Genomic DNA, 15880 nt, shown 5'->3' on the forward strand with positions numbered 1-15880 from the left:
ATCAGCTACTCCTACAGTAGCGACTGTACGTAGGCAGTACCATGGTAACAAAAGACAATATAAATCCTATTTGATCTTGTTAAGAGTTCAATGTCATGAGCTAAAAATATCTTTGTATTACTCCATGAAAAACATGTATTTGTAAGAATGCATATTGGTAAATATTTGATCCTTGGTTCTTCAATAAATGGAAGATCACCATATCCGAGTTCAACATTTAATGTAAAGATAGAATTGTGAAAAAAGACAGTTATGTTGAACAATAGGCCAAACTTCAGATACGGGCATACTTTCATCTCACATGCCTCTTTCAAACCTCAGTGCGCAAAGAAGTATGTGTATCACTTTGTTTCAAAAAGTTATTAACAGAAGCATACTTACATATCACGCATCAATACACTATCATACAACCAATAACATCATGACAAGCTCATCATTTTTTCAATTTCAAGTGCCAATTCTTCACTTTGTTTTAATTCATTTGAATATTAGGTTCACAGTGTTTCAAGATTCACTGAAAATATATATTTTTTCCTGGAAATCCAGTTCTCCCATTTATTTAATTTAAACAGTCAAAAACTTGATTCCATACAATATGCCAAGGACACACGGGTCAGAAGCTTTAACGATATTCATTTAGCCCCGACAACATGGTAGCAAGAACTATTTTTTTGTTAGGAATACAAATTATATGAAAACATTTACATAGCTGTTTTTACTACCATATTGCTACAGTTAATGTCTGCTGATATTAAAGCAAATGAATATTTCACTACAGCCAACCACCTTTACAGTACATCCATATTTAGTGTGCACATAAGTTTCGTCATGCTTTTTTAAAGGATGCCATACATTTTTTAGAGATAACAGAATAGTTACTGAATTATAATAGCTAGGTACCTTTGCTGGATACCAATAATTGGCTTTAGCTGCAAAAGCATTGTATTTTTTCCCCCTTTTAAAACCCAGAATATTTCAAAAGTACTTTTTCCATCCTTTACTTTTCCTTCAAAAGGGCCAACCCTTCTGCAATTGTATTGCTAAATGTAAGATGTTTGTTACTGCATTAACTTCCACATTTGTAGCAAACATGTGCTACTAAAACTACACACAAACATATTTTTAGGACTTCATCTATTGCTTTATAGTGCCAAATACAAGACATCATAGTAAGTTTGTTACAAACATGTTAGTAGAAAAACTTCAATTAAAAGGGCATTTGCTTTACCAACATATATTTTTTGGTATTTTTGTTTTTCCATATATTCACATTCAGAGTAATAGAACTGACAATGAAAATAAACCCAAGGTATAACCTAAGTGAGGATGAAAGGGAGATGTCACATTTATATGGGCATTTACTCTTCAGAGAAATTTGTCATGTCACCCAAAACCATGAACTCATCACACATATTTTTCCCCTGTATCGGTTTTGTTTTTTGTTTGTTATTGTTTTGGGCCATTCATTTATTTCCATGAAAAAAAACACTTCTTCCGTAACTATGAATTTTTCCTAGTGGTTATTGTACATTTAAAATTCCTCGTAGTTTGTACATTGCTATAAAATTGACCCGGCTTGTGTGTTTAAGTCATATGTGTATCACACTGACAATTTCATAAAAACTGCAACCTTAATGAAAATCACATGTTTCTTTTTCTATAAATAAAGCATGTTTTAATATACCATTTTAAATGCTCCTGACATATGGGGATACAATTATTAAAATATCAAAAGCTTTGAAATCTACTTCAGTTTCTTTCAAATTACTTGAGCTTCGATAATCAGTCTACCGTATCTATAACAATACAGTAACCCTATACATTGATATAAAAGCGGGGCAGCCTATCTTGCATGTCATATTATGGACTAAATTCACTGCACATTTGAAAACATTTACATTGAAGGAGATATTACTCTAAGCACACACTGTTCAACACATTGATTTCATACCAATCTTGAGTCATCACTAATGTCCCAAACATTTGCCATGATATTGACCAAGCAAACAGGGTTGAAACCTTATTTTTAAGAAATGGAGGGGATATCAAAATGCAAACAATTACATTCAACCATGCCTCGGAATTTGTGACTGATCAAATTCAAATCGATGTCTACCATCCGGAAGGTATATGGACTATGGAGTCAAATGAGAGAAAAGTTAGAGATTTGTAAACAACTATTTTTTATAGGCAGAGAAATATGCTACACACAATGAATTCAATTGACATCCATCTGAGAAAGTTCAAAAGCATTAATGATGGGAAAATGAACATTGTGATGAAGAGAAGAGAAGTGACCGAGCCACCTGGTACCTCCTTGATGGCTCATGACACAATTCAAATCTTGAGACTGCTACTTCAGCCGTTGAGGGCCAAAAGGGCATTCAATCTGTGTAAGATAGTATGAGAAAGTGCCCTTCTGACTCTCAACAGACTGACAACTACATGTAATTCTTTCAGTCGACATAATCAGTGTGAAATCCTCAAGATGTCTTGGTTTATTCACTTGGGTATCCAGCCCATACTTATGTTCATGGAATGTGATGAATTAACAGCTAACCACAAGAAAGAATAAAGACCAGCATTAACTAGGCACATAAAGGTTGTTTTTTTACACCAAGTAACTACATACCTGAGCCAAAATGTTTTTATACAACAAGCCTTAAAATGAGTTCAACATTGACATAAAATACAGTGTTGACCAGTTCCATTTCATCTCTCTTTCAACACTCTACAGTTTCTATGGAAACCATTTTATCAGTAAGATTAAGGTTTTACATGATGTGTGGATATAACACCCACTCCCTTGATATTACCTGTAAAATGATTTTTGCCTTGCTATGAAAGCAGAAGTGTCGTAAGATATTGATTTTCCTGTATGACATATTGGACAAGCATGTGTAAATGTAGTACGTTATATATCCCACAAGAGAGAAATCCTTGCAGACTTTCATTTGCAACACACATTTATCAGTAAAAAAAAAACTTCTATTACTGGAAAATCTCCAGCTCCTGATAGAAATTCAGAAAATACCAACTGTTACATTCACAAAAGATTGTGTGATAAAACCAATTTTGTACCTTATTCCCTTTCCCTTTGATAATACAGACACTTAGTTAATTCACTTCATCACTAATTAATCTACGGCTCTTTAAGTAAGATGAATACATTTCCCATTTGACAAGAATGCCAAGATACTATCCAAGACTCTTAGAAACCACTGCAGGAGTACTTTATCCCATCTACAGACTTTGGTCTTGCAGTAGTTCAAACACACTATTGAGGAGAAAATATGAGTGACTGTGCAGCAAGAAACTAGACAATGTCTGGATTCAGGGCAATTGTTTGTTTTTTATTTTTGTTTTTTTCAAAATGTTTTGTATCATAACCACAAGATTATTCTTTATTTACAAATCAAAATAAAACTAGATGGACCAACAATTGTATATTATTTCATACTTAATATTTTCTCATTTTAATAAGTTGAATAAATTCATTAACTTGCATATCATAGTTTATTTTTAAGGATGGAATCGTCCTATATTCCTTCTCCCGTGAAGCAGCGGAGAATTAGCAGAGAAGTAGCTAGCTAGGATAGATCATTTGTATGATAACTTGATACATCAAAAACCTTTTCATTCACAACACCTCACAAAAGCTATTCCATTAAACACCTCTCTCTCTCTCTCTCAATCTCTACCGCGACTACTCCACTCAGCTACATGTACAATGCTCATTATCATACGACCTCTAGCAGATGGGGAATCACCCCTGCTACGATGTTGTTCGTCTTTGCACTCATGCCCTCGGGCGATGATGACCTTCTTCACGTGACCTCCATAGGAACCGATTTGTTACTAGGTATTTGATTAATGGCTGCATTTTCCTCATGGTTCTCCCTATGAAGGGGAATAAGAATAGAGATTAAAAGAGGGATTAGTTTGATAAATTCAGGTTGCAATAAACTGAATTCAAGAAAAGGCAATGATATTCACAAGTATAACATATTCTAAAATGAAAATCGGGGTAGGCTAATTTTCATCATATATTGTTCTATACTGGACGAAGCAACACAAACAACAATACATTTTGAATCCTACATAATGGGGTTAATCTTAACTTTTCAATGTGATCTACGTCACTTTTTTTTTAGTTTAAATCAAAATGTGACCGTGGAACATGTAGAGCAAAATTTAGAAAGGGCTCTCATAACTGAGGATGGGAGGAAGCAAAACTTGTAGCATACTTAATAACAATACATATTCAAGCAAGTTTCTTGTCAACAGCGTCAAGTTTTTATAACATGTTGTTCAATCAACACTGCAGGTACATAATTTGCTGTAGAACACGTTTTTAATGATTAATTATTTGACTCACTTTGCCTTAGCATCTACATCATTGCCTGGATTCTTGACTCTCTTGACTCCCATGGATAAGAGACTGCTTGCTGACGAGCTAACTCCACTGCTCTGACTGGAGTCCTTACTAAGCAATGACGAACCCTCCCTCTTTATCGTCTTGTCATCTTGAGAATTTTTATTAGTACTGGATAAGAGACTGTTACAGGAGTCGGAGAGAGAGTTTGTGCGTGATTTGTCCTGACTGATGTCATTGAGGCGCGACGATTGTGAGAGGGAGGCTAGAAGCGAAGATGCTTTGTTGCCCGATGGTGGTGGTAAGGGGAAATTAAGCTGTAGTACTGTGTCTGCAGGGGCAGTGGAATGGCCTTGTGGTGCTGTGAAAATATAATACATAGGATTATTATAAGCAGAATTCAAGAAAAACGACATACTTCTGGAAATATTGCTTTCATAGCTGGTACCAGGTATTCCTGACTTACACAGGAATAAATTTGTCCCTTTTTCTTTTGGCTCCTTTTTACAAACACCTTAGCCACGATTGCTAGAATACAAGGTGGCAAAGAGATAATGAAATCCGATAGAAACTGATGATAAAAAAGCGTATATGCAGTGCGTCAAATCATGATTCCACCACAAAGAGTTGCTCGTCAGCTCAAAGTTGATCCCACAGTGATCTTCAATACATTACCTTACAAAAAAACTGGGGGATCAATCTTGTTTTTCAAAATGATTTTCCAAGCACTATAGAAATCTATCAATATATTGTACACATGTGTTGATGAAACATTCTCACAGAATGTGTTGATTCAATTGTTATAGCTAGTCTAAACAAGAGTCACAGGTGCTCAAATAGGCAAATACACAAGTCAGAACCTCTTCTCCAAATCCCATTTTTCAATACAGCCAATTCTATGTATGTCATTAATAAATTGCTTCCTAGACAGATCCAGTACATACATATATTTCCCAGTGTAAGTAAGAGATCTCGTTTGTTGCTATTACCTTTAAGTTTAGTATCGGTCTCTACATTGTTTGTGTCTTCAACTTGTACATGATTTGGCACAGATCCTTTTGCCAAGGGAACACCAGCAGTTCTTTCCTGAGATAAAACTTTCACCACGCTAGGTTCCAAACTGAACTTTGACCTCGGTAGCGACGTGAATGACACATTGAGGTCAGGGGGCGTACCATCCTGACCCACGACGTCCACTTCCATGGACTGAATGTCCAGCGTATCGGACACACTCTCCAACCCCTCACTGTTGAGTTCTAAAGTAGACATGACCGTTGCTGGTGTATCCGACACGTCCACTATAATGTCCTCCTCTAGAGAGGGGTCTAGGAATGCGGAGGTGGAGGCAGTATCGAGAGTAGGGGTGCAGAGTGAAGTAGCGTGGCTTAATGTGGTAGGTCTCTCTGGGAAGCTCATGTAGATAGATTCTGACAGCAAGGAAGGATAGAGTGATGATGATGATTGATGGAAGGATGAAGAGGAGGGGTACGTTGAGAATGACTGACTTTCTTTGCTGGGTGGGGGTGTCTTTGGTCTGAAGTGTGATCTGTAAACGAATAAAACAAACAATTAACACATTGACATTTTATTTAGAAAGGACATAAAACTACTTTATATTTAAACAATCAAGAGCTTTCTACTTGGTAGTTGGTACACTTGAAAATCTACTTCAATATTCCTGTAGATGTTAGAAGTTATACAATACCTTTACCTATAGAAACAAAAAATTAGTTTCTTCTCAATTTGAACTACAAAATTCATATGTTGCAAAACACTTTAACAACAAAGTTAGATACACAAATTTTGAGGAAACACTAAAAAGGTGATCATTACAACACCATACCTGCCAACCTGAGACAAGAGAAATTAGGAGTAAATTTTTCTGGATGGACTACGAGGTCGCGAACCACCGAAGGATTGGGGTAGTAGCCCGTAGATTGGGGGGGGGGGGCAGAGATGCCAACCCTATAGGATGGCTGTCAGTAACATTTACCATATTTGTCCGTAACAAATGGGGGTCTTTCCGTAACGCAAGACACCGCAGCATAATTTTCGCGCAAAACGTACACAAACACCCAATCACTTACTGCATTTCGAACCTACCATATTCAAGTCCAAAATAAAGATGTGCATAAAAACGTTTTTAAAAATCTGTTTCCAGTCAAAGGATCTCCTTCTCGGGTACTCGCTCTTTTGAGTGAATCCATGATAATATTCAGGAAGAAAACACCTCGTTCAAGCGTCGAATGGCAAATTCGAATCTACAGTCAAATGGCAGAGCTCGTATTCTACACACGCACACGTACACTCACCAGTACCACAGACACACCATACAGCCCAGGCCGCTAGGCCGGGCGTTCATGAACAACAACACACCGTATACCGCACTGCACTTGCAATGCGCCCGCTGAATCACCGAAGTCTTCGCTACTATATTGCGGGCGCCATGCGCACGATCATCTACCCCCATGCTTCCCTCAAAAGGCACGAACGCACGTAGCATACGTAGCGGCCGTGTTGTTTTGGAATTAAACAAGATGGCGGCGGACGGACCATGTGCGCGAAAGTGTCTATCCAGTGTAGTCAATTTCAGTGAACCTATGAGTGAATGCGTGCGACATGCAGCGCTGTGTGCGGAGGCTATGTGATAAGGCGGCATTCGCTATATAAAGTACTTATGTTTATCGTTTCCCCGTAAGGCGTGATCTGGTTATCAGTGCTGTGTTATGCTTTAGTCTTATGCAACAGTCGTTTGTTTTAAAAATATTTTAAAGTTACAAAAAATCGGAGTTTTGAGGCATGCAATCGGAATTCGGAGTGGGTATGAAAAAAGCGGAGTAACTCCGCCTAAATCGGAGTGGTTGGCAGGTATGCAACACTACCATACAAGATGAAAAGTTTCACATGATCATATATGTCTGAATATTAATAAAGGCATAAATGCATTTTGAGGACTTACATTCTCTTTGCCTTGATTTCTTCAAGGAGTTGACTAAGTGGAAGACTGGTTTGTGAGGGTCTTGGATCTACAGGTGACACAGGATAGTCCTCTTCATCCGATGACGATACAGGTGATGGACTTCTTGGATACATATGCTCGTCAACATCGTCTAGTTCGTCATCCCACATCGTTCTTGCACGGTCTAAGATTATCCTGAATACAGGAGAGCACAAAAAGGGAATGTTCAATTTCCCATTCTGGGATCAATTTTTAAAAATAATACAAAAAGGTGAGGGATAATCCAGGTGATGACATTCAAATAAATTGACACTATTAAATAAGGTATGGAACTTTGACGTTTCTTCCTCAGATAATTCTGAAGATATGTGATTATACCACAAACTACTGAAGTCTTGCGTTGATTATGGATAGATCATTCTTTGGTTTGGAGCAGAGTACGGAGGGACATGGGTAAAGTGAATCCTTTATAGAGAATGAAAGACATTTCTCTCCCTTGTTAAGACATCCGTCTTTCTTCCTAACAATGCACTAAATCATATACATCAAAATATAGTAATATATCCACATAACAAGGGAAACGCTCTCGGCGGTCTCGCCTGCATAACGCAATTCAATATGATAAACCAGAACGTCAATGACGTAGCGCTTATCCGCATCTCGCAACAACAAATATCGTAAATTTTATGTGGTACACTTTTGAACTGGTCAAAAAATAAAAATTTGATGCCCTGGAAGGGACATAATTTCATTTCATTTGCATAAAGTACTATAAATAATCAATAGAGCAAAATCTCACAATTCTGTGTAGAAGTTCAGTGTTCCAAATTTAGCTCTACCAGATAAGGCAAACCAAATCCAAATCGGTCGAGAAATGAAGGAGAAGAAGCCTTTTTTGTGATTTCGAATAAATTTGCATAAATTAGCATAATTAATTAATGGAAAACAATTTCAAAATTCTGTGTAGAAGTTTAGTGTACCAAAGTTAGCTCTACGATATAAAGCAAACCAAATCACAATCGGTCGAGAAATGAAGAAGAAGCCTTTTTTATGATTTCGAATAAATTTGCATAAATTAGCATAGATAATGAATTTCAAGATTCTGTGTAGAAATTTTAAATCCCCCTCCTAGCCCTATCATATGAAACAATCAGAATCATAATCGGTTGAAAAATAACGAAAAAGAAGCATTTTGAAAATCTTTATGTGGTGCCACAACAAAGTCTAAGTTTGTTGACCTTAAATGACCTTTGACCTTAACATAGTGACCTGAAATTCTACTCACATGATTGGGGAGACTTGATAACCCTATAGTCTAATTTTCATTGACTAAGAACTTATAATTTCAAAATTATATCAAAAATTCAAAAACTTAACCTTAGGTTAAGTTTTCGATGATGATGCTACAACATAGTCCAAGTCTGTTGACCTGAAATGACCTTTGACCTTGACTTTGTGATCTGAAATTCTACTCACATGATTGGGGGTACTTGATTACCCTATAGTCAAAGTTTCATTGACTAAGAACTTATACTTTATAAATTATATCAAAAATTCAAAAACTTAACCTTAGGTTAAGTTTTTGATGTTGACGCCGTCGCCGTCGCCGTCGCCGTCACCGGAAAAGCGGCGCCTATGTCTCGCTTTTTGCTACGCAGGCGAGACAAAAACCCATACAACACTTTTGAGAAAAACACTTTCTCTGATGCTTCAACGATAGCGCAGACAGAGCAAGGTTTCTTACCTCCCGCCTCTACCGATTCTCCTCCTGCCGAAGCCAATACACTTCCTAGGCCTTCGTATAGAAGTGCAACAGTAGCGGTACCTTCTCTCCATGAGACCCTTGTGTTGACCCTCCGACCATGGCCACCCACAGACCAGCTCTGGGTTAGGCTATAATATAACAGGGTAGGTAGAGATAAATGTGACCACTTCATCAAAAACAGATATATTTGTCCCTGTAGTGTGTAAGCTTATTGGTAAAGTCAACGGATAATGCTACCTTTGATATTACAGGAAAAATATAACAGACTGTGTATGAAGGTATACAATTACATATCCATAAATTTGATAAAGGTGCGAGGGAAAAAAAATGTTTGCTGTGACACAAATAACTCAATCATATCATCAAAAATATTATTAATTTGCACCACACATAAATTATACCAAAGCATTACATGTCCAGCTGCCCCCACCCCATTCCAAAATGTTATCTTCATTCAATTGTTTACAACAGAGTACATATAAATCTTTTTTGGGGGGAGTGGTTCTATTTAGCAACCTGCATCTAAAATTCATGAACAGGACAGGACATGCAGGGTAAATATATGAGCCAGCCAGTAATGACTACTACTTACTGCATGATAATTGCAACCCTTCTTTCTTCTGAATGCATAGATACCATCAGGATCATTCTCCTCTTCTTGATCTGATAATGATTGCACCTGTATCAACAAAATCATATAACTCATGAATGTCAAGAAGATTCAGGGAGAAAACAGCCTATATACGACAAAACATAATGTAGTAATCTTGTCTTCACCTAATAGCGAGAGCAAAAGAATTTAAAGAATGTTATAAATGTACATAAATGAACATACAAATAATAAAACAATTCAAATTATGGAACTAAGAAATCTTGTAGGAAAAAAAAAGATTAGCAATATAGCAGTGACATTCTTACAATATGGAGGCTTTAACAACTTTCAAAATGAATCAATTCCAAGAAGCAGGACGATAAATTGCTACTTTAAAAAAAGTTAAAGGCAACATTTATTTGAAACTTGAGCTAACTATACTCGGAAAGATTAAGAAGCTCCAATAATTTCATAACCAGGCTATCTACGCTTATTGAACTGCTTTACAACGTTACATAGGAAGCATTACATTTATAAAACATTACATGAATCAAATATAAGGTGTAACTAGTGGAACTCACTTTTGAAGGTTGTGTAACCGTTGTATCTTCATCCGATATCCGCGACTCAACATGCCTGTCTCTAGGACTGGATGATGATTGACGAGGTTTGTCTGAAGAGGTTTTGTGCTTTCTCTTCTTGTATTCCCTCTTCTTCTTCACTAGATTCTCATCCTAATAAAAGAGGAAAAAACAATTGATACATTCTTTAGGTACAAAAAAATGCAATTCTTCATCTCTGTATATAATCTGTCACATCATTTTGAAACTTGGCCTATTAAATTATTGAGAATGTGAAATAACTCACAAGTCTTATTCAAATGACTCGAATTCCCTCTTAACAAAATAATCTTTCAAAAGCAACAACTAAAGAACCTTTAAAATATTGTGAGATCTCAAAGGGATTACTACAAAGTTACACATCATAAAACCATCACAAGATGACAAGCTGCATTTGTTCTCGAAGATAGATTAGAGCGAGCAGAATATTTATAGGGGATGGAGTTAAGTTCTGAAAATATCTGTAAATCTACTATGCTCATGCACAAAATCATCACAATGGATCCAACCCCTGCACGAATCTGTCAAATTACACTTTTAAATTAACGATGTGAAAAAGAAAATATCTTGGGTTCGCTTCATCAACAGTGAAATAACCCCAGCTCATCAGTGTTGATACAAGATCTCATAAAATGACCGAAATAAACAGCCTAAACCTCGTTTGATACTCATCTCTTTGCATTCGTGATAAAGAAATAACCATTTACCTTGGCACCCCACGAACTGTACTGGTTGCCGTTAGGTATAGCAGGTATCGTAAATGAAGGCTGCTTCTTGCTAAGCTCCTCACACTCAGCAAAAATGGTCCCTGAGAAATCATCCATTTGATACCTAAATAATGAAACAAACACATTTAATTGTACTACGAACATAAATATTGCTTTCAGAAACAAAAACGCAAAGCAGGCAATTTTTACCACATTACTATCACTTTTCTATACAAAATGTAATCCTCCTTTTTAATGTAATGGTTAGATATTGTATTGTAGCATGGATGTTCAATTCACAACAACATATAATGTACACAATTATTGAACTAGTTCAATCACATCATTTTTATACCAACATTAAAAGCTAAGAACTTTGATTAATTCTCAAAATGGTACACAAACGATGATATCTGATGGTAACTCTTACCTCTTTTCAAATATTTCTATTGTTAAGTGAAGATTTTCTCTTTTACTCTTCTCTCTCCGCTTCACCATTTCCAAGAGTGTTCTGTAGGAAAAGAAAATAGAAATAAGATATTCATACACTGACAATAATCTGAATGTTTTCCACAACACGACATAAACACAACATTTCAAAATCTTCCAAAAGAGTCCCCTCCCCCCCCCCCCCTTTAACATGGGCAAGTCTCAGGAATTCCCCCACCCCTCCCATGTAAACAGTGATAAAAATGTGTTTTTATGCCTAATGATTGCATTAAGTTACCAAAAGATTACCCACCTGTTCAAGCTATTAAATTTTTTTGTTTGAAAAGCAACCTCCATTAGACACGTAAACTACAACACAGTAAAAGCTGATATGAAATATCTATGTCAACACTACTAGAAAATTGGCAACTCCTTACAACAAACAATATTGACCACCCCATGATAATTACATAGTAACCCATTTAAATACAAAAGACTACAACTTACACTGCCTTTGAAAGGTCTCGCTTGAGTTTGAGCATCTTCTCGTAAGACACCTCATCGTTCTTGCGATTCTTTCTTGTCTGCATCTTCTCCGTCCGTCTTCTGAAAGCTACATAGGGGTTGTTACTGGTGGAGCCATCACGCTTCTCTTGCTTGACCTCTGGTATCAGTGAATGACCCTGGATAAACGACACATACAAATAAAACAGAGCCTTACTGTCTTGAACCAATCAAACTCCAATGCACCGGCAATCACATGTGGGACAAAAGTATAGAATTGGCAAAGATTTTACATGCCTAAAACTTGGCTTGAACACGTTACAAAGATGCTTAATTTGTGTTCACGCAAAGTGAAATTTTAAGATACAATGATTCTATTTTCCATTAAAAGAGATTGTTATCCTTTCATTTTAGACTACATAATGACAGATTCCTCATGAACTTATGTGAATGTTTTTATCTCCCCCTCAATCCAAATATGATTATTGCAATAACACTTGCAAAAATCAATAAGACAAAATTCTGAAGTTCTAAACAAAGAAGTATCAATTGTGAGTTGAGATTGGTGTACATAGTTCACTTACCACTCCGACTCTCTTGTTGAGCCAGTAGTCATAGACTGCTATGATGAGATCATCATCCTCTTTCAGAAGAGCCTTGGCATCCTTCAGATTCATTACCTGGAAATTTCACAAAAGAGAGCCAAATTAGAAGCTATTAATTACAGGATACACACTATTTGTTATACATAAATAGCACCCCAAAATTTAAAGGATTACAAAAAAAAATTAATGATCTATATTTACTTTTTTTCAACAGGGGAGGGACATGCCAGCTAATATAAATTCATCAAACAATGACAGGATTCACAAAATTTCATGAAAAGGAACATTCCCTGATTTTCCTAGATTCTTGAAAATGTTCCCAGATGGGGTTTAAAATTCTAGCAGCAACCGGCTTCCAATTTGAAACATCACTATAGCCAATCAAAACAGTGGATATGTTTTTTGAACATGTGACAAAAGATGTATTTATTTCTTGGGTCAATGAAATCCCCTGACTTTTCCTTGAGTTTTCATGACAGGCCCAAACAAAAGAGAAATTATTTTCCTGGTTATCCCTGATTTTCAGAGTAGCCAGGAACCATGAATGTAAGTTGATTCAATAATGACGTAAATTTATTGTATTATATTAGATGCTTACCCTCTGACCACTGCCCTTCTCTAGCCTGTCCATCATAATCTCAAACTTGATAGGTGTGATGTCTGTGAAGAGTTTCGCCTCTTCATTCAACCATCTCTCATCCCCTGAGTCCATATCATAGTCTGGAATGTCCTGCTCCATGCTAAGGGCTGTCAAAGGAAGGAAGAAGGAGGCAAGAAACAGGGTCATTGCAAATGCTCACAAATTGGCAACTTCACACAATAGGAGAAAAGTTTACCAAATCTCACTGAAACTACATACTTAGTGTAACAATTACTTACATTAAAATATATCTTTAAAGTGCTTAGAGACATCGTGGATGTATTAAGCACTTTTTTAAAGTGAAATATTATTATTATTATTAAAAGGAGAAAAAAAAGAGGTCTTTGTCGAGAAAATTGCAGCTAACAGAGAGAGACACAAAAAGAAAATGAGACAGAATAAAAGCTGTTTCATGTCATAAATAAAGGTTGTTGTACTCACGCTGTACATGAATGTACTGTCTGTTTTGCTTGTACGATGCCTCATACAGATTTTCATACAGTTCCTGGTTGGAGAGAACCTCAGGGGTTGGAATAACAAGATGATTTGCGGAGCCATACACTTGTTGTGCTGAAATGGCTCTTTGCAAATGATGCTCCTGCAGAAAACAAAACAAAATGAAAACTATTAGGTCAGGTGTCTAATTTTTTAAAAAATATTTAAACCTATATATTTCAAATTTTATCAATTAAGTAATCAATCAATGCATTAGTTTCAAGATGCTATATCTAAACTAGATATTCAAAAATTTGTATTAATGCTAATAACATTAATTTTATCATTATGATTGTTATCATATAGGCCTATTGTTGTTCTTGTTTGTTATTATTATTATTATCATTACCATCATTGTTATCATTATCAGCAATGATATTATTTTTTATTATCATAAATATATTATCATCATTAATTCATTATCATAATCATCATTGTTCAGCAGACATATTTTGCCAATATTTGAATGCAGCACAGGCATCGATCATTCAGTAAGTCGACAGTATAGTCTAATTTTATTTTTTTTAAATGCTGATTAAACTTCTGTAAACTGTACATGGGAGTATGGATTAAATGTTTAAATCTATACTAAAATATATTGTGTCAGGTTCCCAATTGGAGAAAAAGAAGATTTGTTTACATTTTTTAATTTAGTAGTATATTATTAGTACATTAATCACTTGACGAGTTGACACTGAGTGACACCGACACTCGACAGTCTTAATTCTTATTAATATTTTTGAAATCACTGAAAATTTCATGTAGCAACTAGCAAATGTGTAAACAATTGACATATTATAAACCAACATCGACTTATTTGAAAACAATCGTTGGGATCTCATATATCAGCTTGCAATGAGATTAATACTTCTAATGTAATAAAGTAAACAAATGGATGACCATCGCCATGTGATTCAATGTTTACATCGGCTCCCTTCAGGAGGGACAAGGATATTGCATAACAAGGTTTAGATTACTACAGTGCTACTATATACACAATGGACTTTCCCACTTTGCTCATCCAGCTCATGAATAATGCATGAAACTAGCATTACCACATCGGAAAATGTTAACATTCCCTCAAAATTAATGCGTTATATTACCTTATTAAAAGTCTATAATTATCAATAAATGGCTATCTAAATTTAAATTGTATAAAATGCAAGAATTAAAATACAATTAATACGATTGTTTAAAAAATTATATTTATTCTCGTATGACGTAGTTGGATCGTCCATTATTGAAGAGGCAATACATTTTCAACACATGGATAATTTGGGATCATGTGACTCTGACAACTGTTAAAATTATATTTCAAGACATATGTTAATCTCACAACTTACACAACATTCGTAATTTCGGAAACATATTAATAAATATTCAAAGACAGTATATTTTCTCTGTGTACACAATTAAAAAGAAATTATTTGGCGAATAAAAAATACAAGATTGCGTCCCGCCAAAAAGGGCGTGTTTTCAAAATGGCCGCCGAATCCGGGAACCTCATTATATATGCAAGGATAACGAACTAATTTGCATGAAACAAAAACCTACCGATTCTTCTTCTTTTTCCATTCCTGTGGGCATTTGAGGAACTGCCCGATTAGTAGTGGAAAAATCAGGCAAATCTGGGAGCTCATCTGTTGTGTAGATGGGCATCGGCTTCGCGGGATCGGGAGCCCGAGCTCGAAAACTTAGCTTGCTCATGATGACGAAGTGTCAACGATCCCTTAAAAATGCCAGAATGTGCCTCTATAGGCCAAGCAGGCCAAAATCACCGAGCTGAAGTCAGAAATAGTGGTATCATCCGTCCTCTCATTCAGTTAGAATTTAGAGAAATATGTTAAAAATCACAAATGAAGGCAAAATAACGCTAAATTTTCCGCCTTTAGACATAACAACATGGCGGACAAAAAATTCGCAGCCTTCCCACAATTCCTTGGGATAGACCCTCCTGTATGCGCGCGCATTCTCGTAAAGTGTTGTGTTCCCACGGCGGAACGCGGGAATTGTGTGTGTGCATTGGGCCTCAACCACACAGAAAAATATACAGCTGAACGGCTAATTGTGGTTCATTTTACACTCTTCATGCGTGATCAAGTACTATATTTTCGTCACGTCTAGTAGAAGTGCGAGTTACTGTAGTCAAAAAGTTGCGTTTACAGCCACTATCAGTGCCCATAAAGTTA

General features: G+C 36.1%; 1 protein-coding gene across 1 annotated transcript; it reads right to left on the reverse strand.

Moving 5' to 3' along the window:
- Positions 1–433: 433 nt before the first annotated feature.
- LOC581837 (enhancer of polycomb homolog 1) lies at positions 434–15627 on the reverse strand. The gene is made up of 14 exons (XM_781818.5): positions 15246–15627; positions 13638–13794; positions 13155–13303; positions 12536–12631; positions 11955–12130; positions 11449–11529; positions 11019–11142; positions 10273–10425; positions 9692–9778; positions 9079–9227; positions 7335–7529; positions 5365–5921; positions 4379–4736; positions 434–3900 (listed from the first exon to the last, which is right to left on the reverse strand). The coding sequence occupies exons 1-14, from the start codon at positions 15396–15398 to the stop codon at positions 3828–3830; spliced, it is 2508 nt and encodes an 835-aa protein (XP_786911.3). The 5' UTR covers positions 15399–15627; the 3' UTR covers positions 434–3827.
- Between the last annotated feature and the right edge of the window lie 253 nt (positions 15628–15880).

The sequence above is a fragment of the Strongylocentrotus purpuratus genome, unplaced genomic scaffold (assembly GCF_000002235.5).
Source record: "Strongylocentrotus purpuratus isolate Spur 01 unplaced genomic scaffold, Spur_5.0 spur5_scaffold_6, whole genome shotgun sequence".
NCBI classification, from domain to species: domain Eukaryota; kingdom Metazoa; phylum Echinodermata; class Echinoidea; order Camarodonta; family Strongylocentrotidae; genus Strongylocentrotus; species Strongylocentrotus purpuratus.

Excerpts from the sequence above, each read along its gene's own strand:
- LOC581837 (XM_781818.5), bottom strand. The coding sequence starts at position 15,398 with ATGAGCAAGCTAAGTTTTCGAGCTCGGGCTCCCGATCCCGCGAAGCCG. Across the intron at positions 13,304-13,637 it reads ACAGTACATTCATGTACAGC|CCCTTAGCATGGAGCAGGAC; the intron begins GTGAGTACAACA and ends TTCCTTTGACAG. Across the intron at positions 3,901-4,378 it reads GATGTAGATGCTAAGGCAAA|GGAGAACCATGAGGAAAATG; the intron begins GTGAGTCAAATA and ends TCCCCTTCATAG.